The sequence below is a fragment of the Leuciscus leuciscus genome (genome assembly GCF_965113295.1).
Source record: "Leuciscus leuciscus genome assembly, chromosome: 19".
Taxonomy (NCBI): domain Eukaryota; kingdom Metazoa; phylum Chordata; class Actinopteri; order Cypriniformes; family Leuciscidae; genus Leuciscus; species Leuciscus leuciscus.
The window spans coordinates 19,232,384-19,258,122 of NC_138743.1; the positions used below are offsets into that span (position 1 = coordinate 19,232,384).

Below are 25,739 nucleotides of genomic sequence, written 5' to 3' on the forward strand. Positions count from 1 at the left end.
TATAGTAGCCTATTATTTATTTCGGTGATCGGTATCGGCCAATACTGCTTCCAGTGTTCGGTAATTGGTGATCGGCCCCAAAAACCCTTATGAGAGACCCTTAATTGGAGCTGAATTCTGCAGGAAAATGGACTTCAAGGGCCAGAGTTGAGAACCCCTGATCCTAGCGCATGCTTATATAGAAAAACAGCACTGTGGAATGCAAAATTGTGTTCTGTGTTCAGTAAATAACGACAGAATGTGCAATTCTCTATTGAAGTGGCATTCACATAATGATTAGCAGCAACAAAACAACCTAAAGTAATTTATTGTCAATGAGAGTTACTAATTTCTAGTGACATGAGTGACAGTGACTATTGGTGATGTGACAGAGTTGAGCAGCTTGATGCAAATGAGCAGCAGCGCTATTTACATCTACCAGTTGGAGTGGAGGCCGGGTGGGAATCACCAGCTGATACAGTTTGATACAGAAGTTGAGCTGGAACTCATACTAGAAACCAACAGTACAGCAACCAACTAAAAGTTGCAGTCAAACTAGCCACTACTGTGATTTGGTTTGACATTTTCTGATTTGAAATGACACCCGCAAATAGCAGCACAGCTCATACGAGCAAGATACGATTAAATAAATGGGGATGATGGCGGCCACTTTATAAAACTGAAGTTCTCTCTCTGTCCTGCAATATCTGCATTTTAATTATTGTCCAATTGATTTTTTTTTTTCTATTGTTCTGTCCTATTTTACTTTCACTATTGATGATTCCAAAGTTAACAAGGAAAGAAAAACTCTTTGCATTGTGTTTGCATGAGTTTTCCCCATGTCCATGACCAAGTTCCTGTATTACATGCAAAAAAAAACTGGGAGGGATGTTTTATATTGTTTTCAGAAATGCAGATTTGCATCAGTTGTTTTGCTGATGTGAGAAAGTCAAATCGGTTCATCACATCCTACCCCGCTTCGTTGAATAGACTACACAGCAATGGCGTTGTTTTGTCCTTGTTCATCTGAGTCTTGTACTAACTGGTTGCAAATGAAATTATGAGGGGCCTGATGCAGCTCAATGGTGTGATCTGTCTAAGGTCCAAGATTTTCTCCTAAATTACATTTGCTGTGTCTTGTGGAAGTAGCAAGCGGCTTGTTGGTATAATCACTGTTGGCTTGAAGTTGTAAGCGTTAATAAATGCCAGACAATATTGTCTAATGGATAGCACAATCTCTTTAGCTCTCTCATTGGATGACATGATGATGTTGTAAAACAGTGATGTATGCAATCTTGTGACTTTGAAACCTTAAACTCTTCAGGAAAGTAAAACCGTTTTATTTGGCAACAGTGAGTCATGATGGTCAGGAAATCATCCACCCCAACTTCAGTTTATCATTGTAGTGTCCGTTGTCCAACTGAACTGAATGTTTTTTTGTTTTTGTTTTATTTCTATAAAAAAGCAAAACGATAGTGCCACTGTGGACAAATAATATTATGAAAAACAATCAAAACGTTGCTTATTTTAATCAATAAATATTTTTGGGGAGCAGCGGTATGCTGATTTTTGTTTATTCACTAATAACACACAATTTAAAAAAATAATAATATCACTAAAATTATATAAGCCTAATAACTAGGGGTGTAACGGTTCACAAAATTCACGGTTCGATACGATACACTTGTGTCATGGTTCGGTTCTGTACGTTTTTAATACAGCAAAAAGAAAGAAATGCTAGAGAAATTTCCTTGATTTAATTTTTTTTATTCTTTTTTTTTATTAAAACTAACATCATAAAGTATGATATTTTTTTACTTTGAGCAATTCTGGAGCTATAGTTGACTCTTCTTAGGAAGGAACATATAAAACAAAACAGCTCCTTGGAAAAAAATTTATGTAATGTAGTAGTTATAAACAGGTTTATTTTAGTTCAGATTAACATTTGAGGGCAGCAATTGTATTCATAATGTCAAAATAAAACCGACGTAATGTTACTTGAAGGCATTATAGCCTACTATTCCTGCCAAACTTCCATGGTTGCAGTTAGTGTTACTACAGTAAATCCATGGTGAGTGTTGCTGATCTGTGGACACTGGATAGTTCATTCATGGCACAATGTTTCTTCCAGGTTTCCACGTCAGCGCTGTTTGATCCGTTAATAACGGAGAAATGTGACTGTTTCTCACTAGATCTCGCAGCGATGTTATTATTTCTGTGGCGAATTCAAATGCTTTCTTTACTGGATCTCTTATTAGCGCTGTGTAGTAACAGTGTCGCATGATTACGATCGGCTCGCGCTGCACTGGTCCAAACTGATAAACGGTCCTTCAACCACACAATAACGAGCAGTTTCGTTCCGCTTGCATTACGTTTGCCATTTGATGTTGGGCAATGTTGTGGTCGCGCCGGCGTCTCTTACATTGAGCACGCTTGCCACGCGCAACACGCCTACATTTGAAATAACGAAATTTTGGTCGGCAGGAAAAATCGTCCAACGGTTCGGTTTGAAAATGCGTACCGAAAACCGAACCGAAAGCCTCGTACCGAACGGTTCAATACGAATACGTGTATCGTTACACCCCTACTAATAACAGTCTTTAGGTCCAAACACGGCACAAATCAGTCATCTATGAAAATCAAAAGCAGCTTCAAACACGGAAAACAAATAACGTGTTTAACAAGAAATAAAAAATCTTCAAATTTTTTCACTTGTTTGGTATCTGATTTCCTCGTAGAAAGTCTGTGATCATTCTTAGAGGTGTTCACAGAGGTTTTTGTGATCTACAATGTCCCATTGTGAAGTCCTACCAGCCCGCGTGTCCTGAAGTCTGTAAGCAAATACTCGTTGTTGATAGGACTGGTTGTATCTTTTAGCAAACATGGATGCCCCGTAACTCGTCGTGTCAGGTGCCCTCAACCCCTGAGCTTGATACGGTGGAGCTGCTGTAATGACTTATTTTGTTTGTGATCTTTGACTTGCTGCTAACAGCAGAGAGTGTCAGCCGTGCCAAGACTCAGCATGAACTCTCAGAGAGATCCGTTGGGTTTCCTGCTCTTCTTAGAGTTGTTTTAAACCCGCCGTCAAGGGCATAGTACAAAACTGAAGTGGAGGGGAGTAACACAGTAACAAAGTGCATCTTGTGTCTTCATTAACATGTATAGCTTTCCTTTGTAATGTGATGTTGGCTTGATTTTTTTTTTTATATACACACACACCAAAATAAACACATTTAAATTCTTTAATAACTTTTATTGTACATATTATTAAATAGTAAATAAATGTGAATTAAAATATAATTTTTTATATAATTGTATAAGAAGTTTTGGGGGGGGGGGTCAGTACACCCTTTTTCTTTCTTTTTTTTTTCACAGGTGCTTTTTTTATTACTAATTTTAAATAAATGCTGTTCTTTTGAATTTCTGCTCATCAAAGAATCCTGAAAAAAAGTATCACGGTTTCCACAAAAATATTAAACAGCACAACTGTTTTCAATATTGATGATAATCAATCAGCATGATTTAGGCTACTCCATTTTGATCGCTTCCTTAGACATCAGTGTTTATATCCAAACTATAAACTTTTATCCCAGTACTTCTGTGATGATGTGAATATTTGTAACACGGAAATAACGGTACAGTGTTTCCATACCTAGATAGCCTTAACTGCTTTCTCTGTGTCTGCGGCAACACAAACTCCGATTTAAATCTTTAAATGTTCCGGTGTGATTTTGACAAAGGTTTAATAAACATAGCTAAATCACTGTCATTTAGAAATGAGATTGTGTTGGTGTTTAAATCTAGATCTTTTAACAATTAATCGTGCTATTCTATTGGTGAGTATAAAAGACTTGTTTCAAAACATTAAAAAAACAAACATTTGAACTGATCACAAACTTTTCAATGACGTGTATATCAATGACGTGTATGAATATTTTAGATATTCTTTTTCGGTAACACTTAAGGTTTTCTGACAGTCTGAGTAATGTGTCTGTTTTTTTGTGGTATTTTTAGTGACAGAATGGGGTGACGATGTGAGACCAATGACTGAAGATGAAGCCATGGTCATAGTCAACCATCAAGCCACAGGAGACGTGTGCACCCTAATGATGTGCTTGCAGGACAAGGGCACGGTAAGCACACCTCTGGTTGCTTTAGACTTAGTACTGTTCTGCTCAGACCTTATATTTAAGGTTTGTCGCACTGAAAATATTCCAGATTTTAATCAGGCAACAAAACTAATCAATGTTCTTATCCAGGTTGTACGAAAGATGATGTGGTTGATGGACCATGTTTTTAAGTATACAAATTTTGGGGTTGTGTCCCTGATTCATGGAGATTTCTTCATCAGGCAGGTAAGACCTGTTCCCTTAAAAGTAAATATGGATGTTTTGTAACATAAATGAACATGGATAAAGTTGATATGAGTTGATTATTGTAATTTTTAGTTAGCTCCAGGGTTGTCATGGTACCACATTTTCAGTAGTCTGTGCCAATACCAGGAAAAGTTTGCGGCTCTCTGTACCAAATTCAGAACCAGAGCAAAAACTGTTGAATTGGGTACTTAATATATATATATATATATTTTTTTAATGTTTTGTCTTGTCTGTTGGTTATCACTGTCAATCATTGCAGTTTCTGATTCAACTGCATTTAAATACGGTTGTCAATCTAGAAACTTTGCTGTGTACTTAGCAGTATGAAAAACTAAACTTGTAATCAGGTTGTGAATGTGTAATAAACAGGAAGCAGAAGAGCAAGAAGAGCTTCCTTTATAAACACTAAGACTGTCAATCTCTAAAGCGCAAACTCACTGAGTTCTGCACTCTCTTCTGCAAAAGCTGTTTTAATTGTACAGTGAATCTCTTATTTGCATTGTTTACACTTTTCAGCAGTTAAGTGGATTCTGAATAACTTACTGACTTGCACCTCTGATTGGCCATTGTGTTCACGTACTCAACAGATATGATTGTGATTGGCTACGATGCTCGACGCTTGTAAAAACACGTTGTACATAGAAACCTTTGACGCTCAGAGAGCGTGCAAAACAAACACGAATGAGTGCGTTGAAAGCAGGGTCTACTGGCCGGGGCCAAATATTCCCAGTACTCGTTATTACCTGTACTGCAGAAATGCTTGTTCTGTCAATTATTGTTTAATTTTTTTTGTAGCGACTGGTACCGGTAGTACGTTTGACAACCCTAGCTAGGTCTTTTGTCTGCACTCTCAGTACATTTGTTGAAGTAGCGGGGCTAACAAACTAAATAGCTGTTAGTGCAAGGAGACATTTAGTCAAAATTGACAAGTTTTGTGCATTACCAACAGGGCAAAGCATATCGAGAAAAGCAGCTAATTTACCTGAAGGATCACCTAGACAAGTATTACTACAACAGAGACAGGAAGTGGATTGTGCTGTTTCCTGAGGGCGGCTTCCTGAGAAAGAGACGAGAGACAAGCCAGTCATTTGCCAAAAAGAATGACTTGCCCTACTTGACTCACGTAACACTGCCTCGGCTGGGGGCCACACAGATTATCCTGAAGACCTTAGGACCCCAGCAGGAAAACGGCATACTGGGAACAGAAGGAAGTCCACCAGTTCAAAGTAAGGAACACAATCCATAACCTTTATTTATGTTTTTCATTTATTTTTTAAGTTTAAACAGATATGGTTCTTCCACTATATTTCCGATGATCCGTGTTTGAATTACCAAATAGCAGTTCATCCTTTGCCTTTTTTTAAACTGCAGTGATAATATCTGTTTTATGGCATCTTCTAGGGCCAAAATGACACATTGGCATAATCAATGATATTATGTAAATGCATCAGTTATAGTGAAATGTAACACTGTGTCCGATTTTCCCCAATTCCCGTAAATTTTTTCAAACAAAACAAGATTCCCTAGAGCAGATTCTAATGGCTAGTATGACAACGCCGCTTAATATGATTGTTCATTCACCATTTATTTTTTATTTTTTTCGTTGGTCAATAATCGAATACTTCCCTACTATATAGTTTGCTGAAAAAGGAGGCCAAAGGAGTAGTGTCCGAATACATAGTATTTGAAAAACAGTAGGTGAAATGTCCCTAGATGACCTACTACTTCCCGTGAGATTCTGAAGTGTGATGGACACTACATGAGGCCACGGGAGAGGATTTATGAATGGCAGAGAGTTGGATTAATTGATTATCAAAATTTTAAAAAAGACAAACATTTGGTGGCGATTTTTCTTTTATTTGATCGGGCTGATAAAATCAAGTAATTCATGTTGTATTACTACACTGTGTCAACATTTCCCGGCCACACCTAGTAAGTACATGCTTGAACTATCTTGCTGGGTGGATCTTTCTTCCATTTTGTCTGGAATGTCCACCGTACACCATATATATTTGCTCTGCTTAATGGAGGACTTAACTAATGGAGATGTTTGATTCTGACAGGCAAGGGTTCAAAATGAAGAAACACTAAAGGCTGGTTAAACAAAATAATTGCCAGTGTTGTCTTAGTAAATATGTGGAGACAGCTATCACAGTCTTTCAGAACACATCAGAGGACATGCCCACACAGAATACACATTTTTAATATTCTTTTTTAATTTTAATCAATCCTCCTGTAACTATAGGAAGAGGAAGTTAACTGGACCACTGACTAGCAATTTCAGAGATTTTTAAAGAGATAATGGTCACTGTGTGCTTTAACTGCTTATTAAGAGGGACTAGTTTAAATTTGTTCTGTTTGTTTTCTTCCAGCTATATTATTTTTAGCAGCAGCTTGGTGGGATGCTTTAGCATGTTAAACTCTCTGTTGATTGAAATTGATCTCCTATTATATAGTAGTGTTATTTTAGTATTGTATACCATTTTAGTGTTTATTCATATTTTGAAGAAGCTTTTATTTTAAATTTTTCAGTTTTCATTTAATTTTTTCATGAATTTTATGTTCTCTTCTATTAGTATTTTTATATTCCTATTTAGCTTTTCTCAGTTTTAGTTTTAGTCAGCTAATTGTAGTACTTAAACTTATTTTATTTCAGTTAGTTTTAAGCAAATATTTTTGTTTCAGCTTTTTTGAATGAACAAAAACGTTTTAATAGTTTTGGTTAACAATAACAAAACTGATTTATAAAGTATATGTAATTAGTAGATGTTTGATTGTTTTTTTATGTTAAATATCTGGTAGTTATTCTATATTGAAGGCCTTTGTATTCTTTTGGCGCTTTTCCACTGCATGGTACGGTACGGCTCGCTTTAAATGGTACCACCTCTGTTGAGGTTCCAAGTGTACCGTACCGATACTAAAATGTGACGTGAAAACACTGCAGATCACTGATTGGTCAGACAGAATCATCACTACCAGCGTCATTGTATTTACGACACGAGACACTAAACCCGCTAGATTTAAATAGCCAGTAAACAACAGCCAACGCTGTAGCGCCTGTTTTAAAAGTATTTGCTTAAAAAAAAGAAATGGCTGAATCGTGGTCAGTGGACGAGGTGCAGACGTTCCTCTCGTTGGTTGCCGAGGAGCGGATGGGGAAACACGGAATGAAAAATTCGCATTTAATAGGATGATGTCATGGCAGTAGAGATGGCAACTATAACGATCAGTCCCACCCACTTTGAAGCGGTACTAACTGCAGTGGAAAAGCAACCGAGCTAAAACGAACCGAACCGTGCCGTACCAAATCGAGTCGTACCACGCAGTGGAAAAGCGAAGCGAGCCGAACCGTTCCGCGCCGAGCCGAACCGAGCCGTACCATGCAGTGGAAAAGCGCCATATGATTCTGTCTGGGCGGACCTAATAATATGCAAATTAGTCCCAGCCTCCACTCAATCACACAAGTTCGGCTTCGGACTACCTGATCCACTTGGTCAACTGAAGTAAACGCTACACAATGGCAAGTGGAAATATTGGTTTAATTCAGCCATACATGTTTGAACCAGAAACTGATTCAGAAGAAGAGAAAGAGTGAATTATGCAGAGTCATGTTTACAAGCAGGTGGCCCCATCCTATATTGGCGAAACATATTTGGCAAACTCTCCAGTTAGGGGTGTACGATATATATCGTCTGCGATAATATCGTAATTGTTGTTTTAACGATGTGCTATTTGACATTATCGAGTATAGCCTATCCCTCACACACACCCAGAGAGTGCATGCATACTCTACGTGATGTAGTCTTGTAGATTAGACTAGTGCGGGTCCGTATTTAGAGTGCACGCTTTCACTGCGTGATTTAGTCTTTATTTATATAATTTTGTAATAAATATCACAAGAGTGCAGTTTGTCTCCAAATATCAGGATGATAACAAATGTGATATTGATGTTATACAAGTTTAATACACAAGAAGTTAATATTAAGTGATTTTAGACTCCATATTGCCTGTTTTTGCTCTATTTCGCCAATGAAAATGGTTCAAAACAAAGCCACACACAGTGGTGTTTCCTTACTGAGTGAATCAGCTTTTTGAACGAATCAGTTGACTAGGATAGATTAAAGGAGAACTTGGTAACTTTTTTAACTTAATAAAACTGTCTAGAAATCATTTGGATGGTTAAACAACCTGTTCTGGTGATATTGGTGACTTTCCCCGCTCCCCCCAGCGTTCCCAGGCGGAAAACCAACCTTGCAACTTGCGCACTGCCGTCCCGGCAAAGTGAAATTGGAAGTCTCGTGAGAAGCGAGAACGAGAACGAGAACGAGCGCGAAACACAAATTGCTTTACGGCAATTCGACATAAACACACACGCATGTATGATGTATTACCAGATGACCCACCTCGGTAGACATAGTTCCACGCGATACAGTTGGCTTGCTCCGATCAAAACAAACGCACATGAGCAGCGGTAGAGAGGGGGAGGAGGCCGCCGCAAGTGTGTTTTTTACGACTGTGTTGTGAAATATACGCCCCCCCACAGCTGTAGGGGGAGCTCGTGGGGAAAACATGCGACAACAAAAGGGAAAATCAGCGAAGAAGTGACTAGAGTTCGCTAGAGTTACAGAGTTCTCCTTTAAGATAGTCAAACGCTTCTTTCCTTGAATGAATCAGCCGTTTGAATGAATTGGTTGAATCTCAATGATTCGCTCATTAACAGTGACTTGCTGCCACCTACTGGCAGTTTCAATTTCACATTTGACAAAGATGATTTTTGTTGATACTGATTTCATTTGATTGATAACATCCGTATTGTGTCTTATTTTTATAATTGAATTTGATTAAATTTATGAAATTGACACAAAATATGATGTATGCTTATTATTAGGTTTAAAAAATGGCTTTATAAAGATAAAAATGCCCATATTAGGTAAAGATCAATTGAAACATTGTAACAAATAATTTCTGTCACTGCTGTGAACTGACCACCACACAGAGTATGAAGAATGTCAAAAACTTTAGGAGTCGGCTGTCCACAACAGTCCTAAACCTGCCGAAGTACCAACACAATAAACACACTCAGCAAAATGTCGTCTATTAATCGTTATCGAGAAAATCCCAGAAAATATTGAGAGAGAATTTTTTGTCAATATCACACACCCCTAGCTCCAGTGCGTGTTTGTGCTCTGGAGACCGTCAAAGATTTCTATATACATTGTGTTTTGCAGCATTGAGCAATGTAGCCAATCTCAGACAATCTGTTGATTTCTTGAACGCAATGTCGAATCAGATGTTTAAGTTAGAATCCACTCATCGCTCGAAATGCTGTAGCTTTTGTTCAGTGCCGAGTTCTTTGCGCAAGCAAATCATCATCTTGTATCAAACAAAGTGTAGACATGATGTAAATAAGACATTCAGTCTGAAGTGCAGAAAGCTTCATTGATTATAACGGAACTTCGTGAGATCGTGATGAATTGAAGTGAGTGACCGCTTTTTAGTGATTTATAAAGGGAGCCGTTTTTTGCACGCTTTATAGCCTCGTAAAGAGTTATGGCTTTTTGGCCTTGTGTTTCATGTAATTTTATTTGTCTTGACCTCTCAAGATTTGCTTGTGTGCTTTTAATGTGCACGCCGGCATGAACTGCTGTGCACTCGCATGAATGTGAACAGCAGTGCAACAAGCAAAGATTTCCCCCTAATTATACTAGATTACATTTTCGGTTTATTTCTCGGCAAACCCTACCTTTACCTTTTAGAACACTTACGGGACGAGTTGCATGGGATTATTTTATGACATGTTTGAATCCCTTAAAAAACAAAAAAACAGATTGAAGGTCAGAATTCACGGCCATTAAATAGACAAGTGCAAGCATGATTTTTCTTTCTTTCTTGTGATCTAAAAAACAAACAAAAAAACAACAACAATTAGAACAATATCAGGTCCATAGGGCACCCAAATCACAAAGTGATGCGTTCTATGTATCGCTTTCTACACCGTCTGACACATAACGGTAATTGATATGATTAGCCTTTGGCTTGACTACGTTATCAAACAGCTATTAATGTGTTGCTAATGTTACACAAACCATGTTCCCGATCGCCATCTCAGAGTCATAGCAGTCTAAAAATTTTGGACATCATAGAAAGTCAGTGGAGAAAAGCCCTGTCCCTTTCATGACGGGATTGGCTACATGTATGTGACGGTAGGAAACGGGCGTGTCAAACCGTTTTTCCTATCTGTAATTCTTAAACTAAAAACCACTAAAAGTGGTTCAGTCAGTTTATGTTGATAATTTTAGTAACTTGTTCCGAATGGTAATCGTGCATTAAATTGGTCAAGGTTTAAATAATATCAAGTGTTGCTCTTCTGTAGTTAAGAGACAGTTCACTCTTGAGACAGTCTAGTTACCTTATTAACTTTGTCAAACTTGTTTGAACTGCTGACTCTTTCTTCCATCAATGCCATGAATCTTATTTAGTATGTATTGTAATATAATAACAGAAGTGTTACTGTTTTCCACATGATTTTTAACCAGGATGTCTGAGGTGCTTGCTTAAACACAATTGTGATACGGTAGGATTGTGACTGGTACAATGACTATCAAACCTGTTTAGCTCTGTAGCTCTGTGCTGTTGGAATGCCTAGTCTAACCCCCCCCCCCCCCCCCCCCCCCCCAAATGAAAATGTTGTAATGTTCACTCATGTCAATACAAACTCGTATGACTTTCATTGTTCTGTTGAACACAAAAAATGTATTGCAGTATTTTCACGCTGTACTTTTCATACAACAAAAGCAGAAATGCACTGTTTTTGAAAGCCTTCTGAAGCCATATGAGGGTTTTTTTGTAAGAAACAGACTGAAATTTAACTCCATTTCAAATGATAAAAATGCTCCCCTCTGCAATATTTAAGTATTATGTTTGGATGGGAAGAGGAAATGCTTTTTAATTTATTTCTTGATGTCAATTGGCCTTGAAGTGACTTGAGTCTCTGTTTGCCCACCTTCAGGTAACAAAGCTAAAGGACTACAGTGGGTAATAGACATGACCATAGCCTACCCTAATGCAAGACCCATGGACATTCAGACATGGATTTTTGGTTACAGAGATCCAACAGTCACACACGTACACTACAGGTAAGACATAAGATAATATTCTATAATTGTATCTGGTGGTAAATGAGGTCTCAAAGGTCCAAAATCTCACTGACACATTGCTGGATTTCAAACATCAAATATGTTCTGAGTGGCTGTAATTGTGGTGGTTGTGCAACACTTTTGCTTTCATTGTGGACAGCTAAATTACTTGGACACGTCATTCCTGGATGGGACAAAGTATAACGCAGTGTTAAATATAATCTGTGTCGAATGCATGTGAACACATTGACATTTGACTTAAAGTCCCTGTAAAGGCAATTCTACAAAAAAATTCTAAACACATTATAAGTGCTAGAAATGTATTGCTAAAACATATTACAAAGACTGAGAACTGTGAAGTACTAAATTGTGGAGTTAGACCGTTAAACAGTTTTTCACCATTGCTGTGAGCCGGATTTTTTGGGCGGTGCTAAAACGGGGGATTGATGACGCACTGCGGCCCCCTGAGCTTGATTGGGCCCCTACTTGATGACGCACGGCGTCACTAAGCCTATCGGCGCTCAATCGCGAGTTACTATAGACAGCCTACAGTTTGCTAGCTACTATGCCCACGGCTCTGGCTATACCTTCGTCATGTAAATGCGTATTTCCTGGATGCAATCACTTAGAAAACAGATCGGTGTCCTTATTTCAATTTCCGAAAAATGATCATATCAAGAAGAGGTGGATTAATCTTGTGAAGAGCTAACGTTACCTTGATGGAGAGCTGATGATCACCACCACACCCGCCTCTGTAGAGATCAGGATAGTTTACTTTCCAGTGAACTGGAATTCACTGATAATCCGCTGTTACTGGTGAATGGGGCCGAACCGACTATCTCCCGCTGTCCGCCTCGGCCTTCATCCTCCCGTCGCGCCGACATGCGCGAGTCATATTTCCCGCGAGTGGGCGTGGTTTCAGCGCAGCCAGCGGACACGCCCCCAGCGTTTGAGAGCTGAGACTGCTGCTAATTTTTTCGAGATTTTGATAGCTTATTTTATTTACTTGGCGGCTTTTTTAATCATTAAAATTGGGCTGGGTGGCTAATAACACATTTTTCGGTGGTATGACAAACTCAGAACACATACTTAATTTTGACTTTACAGGGACTTTAAGTAAAAAAAAAAAAAGAATAAAGTTCTACACAAAGAAATAAATAGTACCATTAGCCTGATAAACTTGAACAGACTACACTTTATCTTGGTAACTGTGGGATTACAAATTTAAGAATCTGTTTAAGATTTGCTGATCCTACATCTTGCATAACATCACATGAAAAACGAAGGGGAAGTACTTTATATTTAGCATTTAAGGTAGGGCTGCACAATTAATCGAATTTCTAATCGCGATTACGATTACGGATGCCACGATTACGTAATCGTTCAAAGCCGCGATAAAAAAAGAAAAAAAAGAAAAGAGCTTACATTATACTGCGTGGTGTATTTAGAGCATGTTACGTTGTGAGAGGCGAATAATGACTACTTCAGAGAACCCAGCACAATAGGAACTACCAGAGATGTAAGTGTACGCTGAAATAAAAAGTCTCTCACCTCAGAAAAACGGACTTTCCTGTCCTCTCAGCCGCTATACTGCAGTAGCGCGCACTCTTCAATAGCACGCGCAAATGCCGCCGAGCGCGCTGCATATCGCTTCACTATATAAAGCGCAAAATAAACAAGCATGCAACGTCGTTACGTTTTAAATTAGAAAAAAAAAAAAACGCGTTGTCCAGATTAAGTATCTGCGGTCAGATGAGATGTTGTCAGGCTATATGTACAGTGTCATTATTCTATCGTTATTTTCATAACTTGTTACGGAAAAAAAATCTCTCACCTCAGAAAAAAACGAAATTTCTTGTCCTGTCATCGTTATACTGTGCTCGTAGTGTGCACTCTATAATTGCACGCGCAAATGCGCCGGTGCGCGCTGTATCACATAAAGTCAAAAGAAATACGAGCATGCAACGTCATAAATTGGTAAGTAACAAAATAAAAGTAAAATACCATTAAATCACGTTATTGGTACGGCATTCAGGTATGATGTTCATTCTATTTATCAGGAGCAGCTTCCATGTTTCTTTAACAGTTCATGTAAGTATTGTGTATCACCATGGTAGCCTAACTGTTGTTTCCATAACCCCAAAATGCCACTTATTGGTTATTTTGTATATTTTTAAATGACTCTGGTGGCTCATACCAAGATTGTATTAACAAAAACTAGTTTGGGACTGCTATTTAATAGCTTAACCTCGTAGGCCTACTGTTTATTTATCAGTATTAGTCATATTCTTACAATTTATTTGTATGTTAAGTAAAGGGGGACAGTATGTGTGTGTCAACAATTTTTGTGTAAACAAATGTATTATAATAGGCCTATATAATTCCTAAAAAGGTGGGTCAAAGCTTGATGACCATGGGGAAATGTGGGTCCCATGGCCAAACTATTCAAAACATCATTCAATGTAAATTGTGATAATCGTAATTAATAATCGCAATTACAATTTCAAGGGAATAATCGACAATTATGATTTTTGTCATAATCGTGCAGCCCTAATTTCAGGTGAAGATGACGACATCAGATGAATGATTTGGTTAAGCAAAGATTTTAGCAAGAGGTTCCTGCCTGTCCTGTTCTCTTTATTGTAAGTCAAATGAGTCAGATTACTGAGACTCTCACCCTTTGTCTTTAATGGCTCTTGGAGCCTCTGTCCCATTCTTTGAATAATTATGCTTATTGGATTTGGACTGGTAACAATCTAGAGTCTGGGGTGGGTTCCTATAACTGGATACTTCATTTGCATGCTTTGTTTAAGGTCGCTATTACCCCTTTTCCACCAACAAGAACCGGGTGCTGGTTCAGAGCTAGAGCTATTGCCAGTTCGGAGTTGGTTCGACTGACGAACCGGTTTGCGTTTCCACCGGCCAGAGAGCCACAACAGAGCTATATCTTACGTCACTGCATACGTATCATGTTGCCCAGCAACGCTAGCGCGGCAGCGCCAAACACAAACACACCAGACTTGTTCGAGATGCATCGGCTTCTCGCAGAACGATCAGCACATGAAATCAAAGCACTGCGAAAGCGATCAAAAAGCACAAGGAGTCGTATGATCTCCAAACACTCCCGCAGCTCTGATCGGTCCACGCTGCTCCGATGCATCTCGAACAAGGCATCAACAATAATAGACGTTGCGTTACTATGGATGCTCATGGGTTTGCGAAAATAAATCGGCATCCAAACACGGCGAATCCAACGCGTTCGTGCAGCTCGCCGTAACTTACATAGACGGATATTATAATCGAGCTGCTATTAGCTCGACTAGCTGCTATTTAAAAATGGCGGTCACAAGTTTCTCTTCAGTCTTGTTGGCCACGGTAACCCCGCCCCCAGCCTCTGACGCAAGCGGTTCTTTCTTGGCTCTCTAGACCCTGCAATGATTTGGTGCTACTTAAGAACCAGTTTTACTGGTTCGGAGCTGGTGCTTTGGCAGTGGAAAAACAAAGAACCGATTTGAAACTAGGCTCTGGCTCCGAACCAGCACCAGCTCTGCCTTGGTGGAAAAGGGGTATTTGGTGCTTTGTCTCCATTTCTTAGCACTGTCTCCTAAAATCTATATAAACTACAATGTATAATTTCCTTAGTTAGACTTGATGACCGCAGCTACCAACAGCTCGTGCTCTCAAAGAATCCTGCTCATGGAATAAATTAATAATGACTTACTACATTTCCATAATAGGTATGATTACATACAATAATTTTTGTCGATCCTAATGAATCTAATCCAATGTTACGTTCTCAGGGTTTTTCCTGCATAGAGAATTACGAGGCTGTCGTCTGTCAAATTTTGGCAAAAATATAGACTACGGTCTCATGCTCCGATACCCCTTTTCCACCGACACGGTTCTGTTGCTGGTTCCCGGCCTGTGTCCATTCTCTAAGCATTCGATAGTGATGCGCGGTTATATCCGCGGATACTGCTGATGATCCGCGACTCAGACGGGCCCAGTTATAAAAAATTACAAATGAATTGCCGCGGTTTGATGACAGATAAATCATTAATGTAAGACACGGAACTCTAATTTTACGGTAAAACGCAATGAAAGTGCGTCACTTTTACTTTCGTTTTCAACAGCGTATTTCTCTTCAGGGAAAAGCAATCAAGGAAAACATGCCTAGAGCACCTTCTGGTGGTCATTATATAAAGCACAAAGGAAAAACACTACATGAGATTGCTTTATAACTTAACAGCTTTAACTTAAAATATACACGTTAACAGAAATTATTCTAATAAGAGTGTTTTCCAACAATGATGTAATGAAACCATGATAATTCAAGTTTGAAGGGAGTAAAGCCTGTGTTTAGGCGATTAAAGAAATGTAACTTTGCCAAAGAAGAACTTTTATTTTAAATAAATGCATTTAAAAGCAGCCTACTTCCATGTGATATGCTACTATATCATCATGCTTAACACTGAGAATTTGAATAATTGTAATGTGATGATCAGGTGCAGGTATCTAAATCAGAGAATATCATAGGTTTGAGCGGTTGGCGGATGGATGATTTATTTTTAACAGCGGATTGACGTTAGAGCTGATCTGCACATCTCTAGCGCACAAGCCTCAGCCCCTCTAGGGTGGTCCGGTGGCATGCCACCCCCAGTGAAGAATTTTTTTTACATTTTCAAGTTAATTATCAATCTGGTGTGCTTTGAGTTCCAAATTAAGAGCTCCAATCATGTTTAGTGTGCAAATTGAACAAAGAAATACGTCTGTGAATTGTCTTGTACTTAAAGTGGACTCAACCCTCTTTTTAGTTGTGATATAGTGTCTAAGGGGCTGTTTACACTACACCGTTTTCAACTAAAAACGTAAAACTTCTTATAAAACGGTTAGTTCCAATCCTTGATTCTGATTGGTCAATAGCTGTGTTTTATTCACGATAAAACACGGCTATGACCGCTTCACCCAACGGTTCTATGTATCACTACACAACACCCCTAGCAACCACTCTTAGCAACTTAAACACGTTTGATCTCATTGATATTGTTCATTGAAGTTAGAGTAAAGTATTTTGAGAGATCGAGTAAGCGAGTGTACCTGCATTTACAATAGACATGGCATTTTCCTATATTCATAATAAAAAAAATCCATTTGAATGTCTGCTGCGATATCTTGTCCTTTTAACAGTTAAGGGGTTTTTCGTGCCCTAGTCACTTTGCGTGTTCCTTCTCTGTGGTCACATGTTTGAGTTCTTTCAATGTAAAAGTCTTCTCTATTGACTAACTCACTCATAAAGACAGTTTTTGCCGCCATCTAATGGCGAAATAATGTATGTAACTTCTGTTGCTGTTCATGGTCAGGGACTATTTTTTTCCAGTGGAAGGAATGCTTTGTGATTTTACTTCATGAAAATTGCATAGATACATATTTTTCGGCTTTAATATTTGTATTGTGTGGTAACTGTTTTATAAAAGCAATAAGGTACTCTAGGCTAGTGCTGTATCTAGTGCGGTCTGTGTAAATCACAAAAACACGAATCTCTGAAAAGTGGAAACGATGATGTCATGCACATGCGTATTACGTGTTCAATCTATAGTGGTTCATCGCCATCATAATTTACCCAGGGTTAACAATTAATGACGTTTAATATTGTACATTCCTAAACCCTGGGTTAACATTCTTATTTTGCATATTTGCGGTGTCAGTGTCTTTGATTGTATGAACGCAGCACGCGACCTGTTTACATAAAAGCTCTAGCGTTGTGCATCCTCGTATTGCCGACTGTACTATTGAGTTTATACTGAATGGGCATTTCGGACTATAAAGGTAAAAATTAAACCGTCTCTTCTTCACTCAAATTGTCGCATTTTCTGTCAGCATTGGACATTTTTCCATTCAAACGCTGAATTTACTGTTTATAAACAATGCAAAGTGTTTCCTTGACTGTCTAAAGCACACAAATTTGTACGCGATTGGTTGTCTTTTGCTAAGCTTTTAACATTCTAACGCCGCATCGCTTCACACTGTACAAGTTTGGCACTGCAACGCGGGGTTAACACCGCAAATACCCCTACGCAGGGGTTCGTAACCCTCGGTAAAACTAAAAAGTGGTGCTAACCACTTCTAAATTACAAGTGTGAAATGTTCCTTTACCCAGGGTTAAAAGCAGTGCTTAGAACGATGATAACCCAGGGTTAAGCGCAGTGTGAAAAGCCCTATTATGGGTATTTTGCCTTGGATATTGTTTTAAGTTAAAAGTAACTTTTTTTTTTATCACTTTTGTCTTAAAATGATTATTATTATCAATACTTGTATAGACTGTGTGAGCAGAATTTATGCCTACTATTATTACACAGTTGTGCAGTAACTCAGTATCCACAGAGCAAACCCCATGTGCTTCAAAGTCATTGGAATTCCCCTCTAACAAATCTCTGAGAGAGAGGTTTAATTGGTTTGGGGGAGATGCTCCATTTCAAGCAATACTTACTGAGCCTCTAGGGAACGTAACGCAATCCGCAACACATTACCGTCACAGTTTGTGATTACTTGAACTGTCTTGGAAATATTGGTTAGGTCCTTCTTTTTTTTAAATCTGTGCAAGTATTTTTATGAGGTAGCTCGATATACTGTATAACATGACTATTTTTGTTCAATCACAAATACTTTTAGTACTGTGGGTAGTTCACATTTTTTACCTGCCCTCTCAACATTTTCACGGGCTTCACCAAAAAAAGCGTATTTTCTTGCAATAAAATTGTTTTTGTGATGAAAACAACACTTTAAGAATACAAATAAACAAATAATTTGTTTCTTTTGCAATAATATCTGAAAACAGCTCAAATGTAAGCTATATGTAAGCTATGTGCTATACAGTGCAAAACATTATGATTTGTTTATTTTCAGTCTGTTCTAAGAGACTCATGCAACAATCTCATCCTACTGGGCTAGATGTTACCTTGGTTACCATTCTGAGTTCTGAACTTAAAGAAAGATATGCTAGTCTATGGCTACGTACACATTGTAGGGTTTTAGGAGTGATAACTGCATTTAAATATGGGAGTGAGTCCCCAAAATTATCATAAGGGGCTTTAACACCGGAGGAACCTTTTCATAGTTCCTAGAATTATTGGCGAAAGTACCCAAATGACGGCGTGTTCGCACCACAGGAACTGGAAACAATTTTAGTTCTAGGAACTACTTTTGGAGGTAGGGGTACTTCAGAGTAGGGTCTAAACCAGCACTATATGAACTACCAGTTACGTTGGTGATGCTGATTGGCCGAACGCACACGAAACACCAGCACCTGCCATTTTAAAAAAGGCTGTGTAAACCCACAGATTATAGCCTATATATTTACTCCAGAAGCTAACTCTACGAACATGGAAAACAGTGATAGATGGGCCTCTTAACCTTTACGCTAAGGAGAAAATCAAACGCAACTTTGATCAACCAATTTCCTGGATTTAATAAATAAGAGGTAGGCTAAATATAGCAGGCAATATAATCAGGACACGGAGGCGCCGGCGAGTGAACTGGAGCTCGTCTCTTAAATGAACCGAAACTCAGCGTATAGCCTATTTAGGTGCCAATGGTAGGCTACTTGAATGGCGCAAAACAAAGCGCACTTTAGCCTTTTTCATTAGCCCATTCATGAGGCTATTGTGATGTTGAGAGAGGTGCGAGATAAATACAGCACTTTAATTAGGGGTGTAAATATTAATCGATTCGTATCGATGCATCGATTATACAGCCGACGATTCGATGCATGGATGCGTCCGCAAGAGTATTCTGAAGTATCGAAAATAATCGAATTGTTGGCTTAAGAAATCGGTATCGTATCGAATCGTCATGTAGGCTCCGATTTACACCCCTAACTTTAATTGGAATGATTTTAGCTTGTGTGTGATTTAATTTTGATATTATCACGGGTGACGGGTCGGATCCGGTGCTGAACTTTGTGGGTACGGGCGGGGGCGGGTCTCCAAAAATAGACCCGTGCAGGACTCTGGTTGCCATGTCCACTTATTATAAGCATTTTTTGTCGTCTTGTGTGAGCTTGGCTCATAAAGAGATTCAGTTTATGATGTTATTAAAGTGGGCAGGTGTGGGTTGTGATATTTTGGTTTTATTTTCAGTATTTCGGTTTATAGTGGGCTTGTTCTTGTTATGCTGTTCTATCTAGCATGATCGCAACACACTTACAGTTACATCGCAAACTTTCATGCTTATTTAGACTGTAGGATCACTGAAATGATTAATTTGAATTAAATGCATGTTATTCTTGACAGCTACTGGAATTAGTAACAGACAAATACTCATATTATTTTCCTTTTGAGGTGTGCCCTTATTTGAGAAACCGTAGATGTAATGTATGACTGGGCAGTCGCACCATTCTGCAGTGTCGGTTTTAAATAATATCCTGTAAGATTTGACTTGTCACTTTCCTAAATTTGTACTAGTTTCAAAAATCTTTCTTCTCGCATAATAAAATCATTTTAACTCACTTTAATGTCCTTTTGATAAGCAAGCAAAAGAATGCTGTTAATCAAAGGAAACAGTAAAAAAATAAAAAATTTTGTGATTTACAGCATCTCAGTAGTGAAATGGTATCATAGCCTAATGTAGATCTCGTCTGAATTTGTTTAATTATTTACTGATGCAGTAATTAAGGGAAGTTGACCGTTTCTGAAACGGAGAGAAAAGCAGAAGCTGGTCAGTGGTTGTAATTGTGTGCCGTTCAGTCACATCCTCTCTGTAGCGTTTGTTTTTGTAAGAGGTGTGTAAATTTCGTTCATGTTTGCAGTCAGTGTTTTGTTTTCACGTCTCAGCTGTCTGTGTTTCAGCAGAAAACTGCTGTCATTAGTTGAAGCGTCTCATCAGCACAAACGCTGAACCTGTCACGCTGCTCGCGGCTCAGAAGCGTAAAGAGCTGAGCTCTCCACTTCACCATGCTAACGCTGGGAGATCTGAAGAAGACTGAGATGGGGATCATTTGTGCTCAATGCTCATCTGGGTTTTTTTTTTTTTTTTTTTTTTGTGCCTGTTAGATTTTCTCCCTTAAGATGTCTTCATTGCCTCCCTAAATGCGTTCATTATTGCAAATTTCATTTTGAAAATTTGTATAATGCTTTTTATACTATTCTCATTTTCTCTCTCTCTCTCTCTCTCTCTCTCTCTCTCTCTCTCTCTCTCTCTCTCTCTGTGTGTGCGCACTCAACCTGCTAGCTTCACTCTCAGCCCATCAAATAAAAAAAATGAAATAACAGGAAAAGTTTGGGTCAGGAGGGCAAGATTGCAAAGAACAAAGACTCAACATGTCATAACTCATTTATTATTATTATTCACAAAGTATGCATCCAAATGTACAGATGAGCTGTGATTCAGACAAAAAATGTCATGGTTAAAATATATTCAAAACTGTGTATGAGGTAAACTTGCAACACAGAATCCATGGAGTTGTGAACAATAGGTATTAATACCTTGTTATTTTGATTCAGCATTAAGAAGTACATGAACTTTGTTGAGTAAGACATTTTCTAACATTTTTTCACTGTAATAATTATTAGTGTTCCATGACTATCTAAACAAATGTCAGGCATCTTGTAATAGGGCGCATAAAAATATGTAGTCACTTAATTATATATTTTATCATTTAATTTGTGATTCATTCTAAATTATTATTAATTATACAAATTAATGTACTTAAGTATTACATTAGTATTTATTGTTTTATGTTGGGTTAGATGGGATGGCTGAGAGTGCTGTATTGACCAGTTGTCAGCATGGCCCTGAATGGTCAGTTTTATTTAGTTTTTTAATGTTTTTTAGTCCTGTGTAATGAATTCTTAATTACATTTTTTTTTAGGACATACCCTATAAAGGACGTCCCGCTAGAGTCAGAAGCACTGGCAGACTGGCTATATCAGCGATTTGTGGAAAAGGAGGAACTTCTGGCTCATTTCTACAAGACAGGTAGTTTGATAAAGATGGAATTTAGTTCCCCAGATCTAGATGTATATATTCGTCCTTTAACTAAAATCCATCTCCTCCTTTCTTTCGTCTCGCAGGAGCTTTCCCTCCACCAGACGGCCAAAAAGAGATACTCTCCCGAAACATGACCCTCGACAACTCCTGGCTGTTTTTAGTCCAAACGTTTGCCTTCGCCTCAGGCTACATGTGGTACAGCATTCTACATCACATCTACTGCTGGTTCTTCTGACCGCTCTGAGGAGAGCGAAGCGCGCAGGTCGGGATGAGACAAAGAGCCCCGAATGCCATTCTCCTCTGCCGGATGGTTGAATGTACCCCGCAGGACGACTCCAGTTGCTGTATCCGATCGCGGCCCTCATCCTTACTTTGGACAGTCACATCCACCCAGTCCCAGCCGCCCATGCGTTTATCCTTTAGAGTTGCGTAGAACCAGTTCAACATGTTTACACATGTGCGCTCACATGCAGAGAGAAAATTATGCACATCTAAATGTTTACTCATGCACATGTGGACACGCCTCATTATTTATTTTTTATTTTTTTTTACTTCCAATCAAAATTAGGCTCAGGAATAAGCCAGAGATAGATCTGTCACGTCCTCTCATTTCTCTCATTTCCTGCCATGTGAGCCCCCCCCCCCCCCCCCCCCTTTTTATCGTGAACTCCCGAACAGGATGACTGAAATTCATTTTCAGAGACTGCTGTCCTCTTTGGAAGAGCCTCCTCTGGCCTTCATTGCACTATGAATCCTCGTTGCGCCCCACCCCCATCCCCCCCCCCAGGATCCTAGAAGATTTCTTCTTCCTCGTGGCTGTTTCGTCTCATGTTGACTGGATGCCGTTTTTCTATGTGTATTGTCAGTATTGAGAGACGGTGGAACGATTGTGATGTTTACACTGACAAAAGGGGGATTCGGTCTCGGAAACATGTCGAAGACGAACCCGGTTCTTGTTTTAGAACCTATAAAACAAGGAGACTGCATCCTCTAGGGGACTTTTACACAATCAACGCCATACAGACACATCCAAGCGCACCACATGACTGCCACACGACCGATTCGATAGGACTAATACCCCTCCCCTCCAAAGTTTTACAAATACTAAGCCATATGCTTATCTTAGGGTCAAACGGGGGCGGACATTCTACTGACTGAACTGTTGTGTTTGTTCATTGTCCTGAAAAAAAAAAGATTTTAATTTGTTGATTTTTGAGTCAATTGGTCTCATTTCTGTAAATGTGACAGCATAACCTGCCTGTGTGATTGTGTGCGACTGCCCGTTTCTTTTTTTTAAACTATTTTTTTAGATGAACATAATGCCTGGTAGCTTCATGTTATATCAGAGTGTTGGCAAATATCTGTTTAATAGTTGAGATTTAACTTCCTTTTTCCCCTCATTCTGTGGTTCATCTTGTACAGAAAGGAGTCGAAACGAGTTGTAACGGCCCGAGTCGCTTTCTGCGTTTTTTTACTTCTGAAATATCATGAATGTTGGAGGAAAAGGCAGTTAAAGGAGCTTCTGTCCTGGCAGGTGCTTTACATTTGCTCTCAGTATCTGAGCGTCACCTCGTCTGCCGTCCACTGTCTTCTGCGGCGATCGTGCGGGAGCATTCTGTTCATCAAAAAGAAACCGTCTTAAAACTGCTGCCACACAGAAGGGATCAGAGGTGTAGATTTAGTTTTGTGCTGAGGCACAAAATATTTTAGACTAGCTTTAGACTATCTTGAGGAGAATGGAAACAGTTTCCTCGAGCTTGAGACAGAATTGCATTTTTCATGTGAAATTGGGTCTGTGTGTGTGTGTGTGTGTGTGTGTGTGTGTGTGTCGATGGGGAGGAATGCCATGCTTGAGTCCGTCTACGTGTCAATGGAATATGGGCGAGGTCCAGCAATAATGTACTCATAAATGCCCATGTTGTGGCGTTCTAAAGAAAACGATGCTTAGATGTACAAATTAGACATTTGTAGATGAAAACATTGCACCGTAACTGTCATCCCCCCCCAACCCGAAGCCATGTCGTCTGTGAAAGTGAACTTTGTTTCTATAGCTTGCCAGATTGAAATGTGTATGAAGCCAGAAGACTAAAGCCAAGTTAGATGCGGACTGCATTCAGATCAGGCTTACGTCACCGTGAACTTCACCGCGAGGATCCCACACACTGGGGTTTCTCGTTTCGTCAAATGGAGACGTAACATTGTATGGTTTTATGTTTAAAAAGAAAAGTGTGATATATCTATATATATTAGCGATCTAACCAAATTACAATAGAATGGTCCATAATTTTCATTTTGTACTCCTGTTTTTCTCTTCCTAGCTACCCAGACATTTTACAACACACAGATTAATTGTGCTGGAATAAAAATCATGCGCAGCAGTGAAACACGGGCTCTTCTCTGAGTGTTATTGATCTGAAGCATTCAGCAGAGTCACATCTCTCAGTCTCTTCTGACCAGTCAATGTCAATCTTCAGAATAACATGCACAGTAAAACATGGATCATTAATTAGATCAAATTAGGGATTATAACAAATGTTGCCTGTGTGTATTGAACTTTGTTCAGAAGAGCAGACAGATTTTGCCCTTTCTGTGAATAGGGTACAAATTGGTTCGATTACTTAAGCAAATCAAATCCCATCCACTGAGAGAAATGTTAGATGTGAAGTATTGTCTAACATTAACTTATCATGAAGCTAGTTCAACCGACACATCAACAATAGTCAATTAAAATAGTATATCAGTCACAGTCTATTGAATTGTATTATTATTATTATTATTATTTTAAATCTGCACAATACAGAATTTCGTTAGGTTCTTTTTTGCAGTGATTTCATAAATCTTTTGCTTATTTAATGCGTATTGCTAGAAAATAAGGGTTTTGTATTTTCAGACTGTTCTGTTTGGTAACAAGGTTGTAAAAACCTTGTTTTAAAAAATGAACCTCATTAAAAAGATGAAACATTTTAATTTCACATCCCGAGGTAGAAAAACATTATTTTAGTCGTACAATTATGACCACAAATGTTGTACCTTATTCACTGAAAGCACCAGTTGCTTTGGTTACTTCTGTTCACAATCATATCTAATTATTATGTCTTTGTTAAAGTTTTATTGAAAACTCGGTTTATGGAGGTTGACTGAAGTAAGCAGCAGTCTTGAACATGCAGAAATATAAAACTTGAAATCTCACAAAAAGGTATTAACAATAATGAATGAAAGTTACAGACTAATGGTGAGAGGTGTCCCATTTCTAAAAGGGTAAAGTCAATTGTGTCCTTTCATCCCTGCTGTGATTTTCTTGAAATAAATGGTTGTTTACAGATACATTTGGATGTGTCCACCAAAACTGACATCCTAACTTAACTACTACCGGGATTGTATGTGTGCCAATAACCAGTCAGATCTGTCTCTTTGTGTGCTGTACCTTTAATTGTGGGACAATTCTGTGGATGCCTGGTTAAATAGCTTATAACCATATGCTCAACATATCGCGTGAAATTAATAAGGAAATGATAGTTCATTTCTAAAGTAACGGATAAAGTGTGTTATGGAGCCAAAAGGAGTTTCCGGATGAGACATTCACACTGTCCTTTCACTGATGAAAGCGCACAGATGCACATAACCTCTTACCTGAAACTCATAATTGATAAAGCTTTAATAATGGATCTATTCAAATGAACTGAGGTTATCCTCTCTCTCGCTGGCTATAAACCATAGACTGTAAAGCTATAAACTCACCCAGCAGTGAACCTTTGGGCTGAAACGGGGCTTTATTGTGAACTTCGGTCCTGCCACACCCACGGAGCATCGCGATGAACACACACACACACACACACACTGCTGCCACCAGGCGGAGGAACAGTCAGTGTGCAGCAGGAACAGTCAGTGGCGGGCGCAGAGCGTTAGCGCAGAACGTTAGCTTTTTCTTTTTCAAATCCAGCAAATCACGTAACGTTACTAACTTGAACCTGGTTGAATAATAAAAAAAAATCATACGCGTCAAAAAAAATAGGGGGAGAGCGGGGCACAACCTATCCGGTTTATTATTATGTTGTGAACTAGTATTACTATGCTTTCCGGTGTGTTCGTTGTCAAACTCAATTATTAAAAAATGCCATTATTTTATATGAAAAAGTTAATAATTGTGTTTTATTGAGAAAATATTTTAGTCTGTCTTGTATATTTTTTTATTAGATCAGATAGCAATTTAAGCTGTCATAGGCTACACTCCAAAAAATATGTCCAATTAATAAAGTTGGAAGAA

The 25,739-nt window shown here is 38.7% G+C and overlaps 1 protein-coding gene and 1 long non-coding RNA gene across 2 annotated transcripts in view; both read left to right on the forward strand.

The window, feature by feature from the left end:
• Positions 1–23,859, forward strand: part of lpgat1 (lysophosphatidylglycerol acyltransferase 1) — a 33,315-nt gene extending 9,456 nt beyond the window's left edge. The window contains exons 3-8 of the mRNA XM_082146725.1: positions 3,994–4,112; positions 4,239–4,334; positions 5,305–5,581; positions 11,365–11,491; positions 21,357–21,463; positions 21,559–23,859. Of these exons, the coding sequence (XP_082002851.1) occupies positions 3,994–4,112; positions 4,239–4,334; positions 5,305–5,581; positions 11,365–11,491; positions 21,357–21,463; positions 21,559–21,710 (878 nt within the window). The 3' untranslated portion in view covers positions 21,711–23,859. The remainder of the gene's footprint in view (positions 1–3,993; positions 4,113–4,238; positions 4,335–5,304; positions 5,582–11,364; positions 11,492–21,356; positions 21,464–21,558) is intronic.
• Positions 14,183–15,594, forward strand: LOC309481725. The gene is made up of 2 exons (XR_014200093.1): positions 14,183–14,304; positions 15,056–15,594. It is a non-coding gene; the product is annotated as an uncharacterized lncRNA (long non-coding RNA).
• Positions 23,860–25,739: the final 1,880 nt, after the last annotated feature.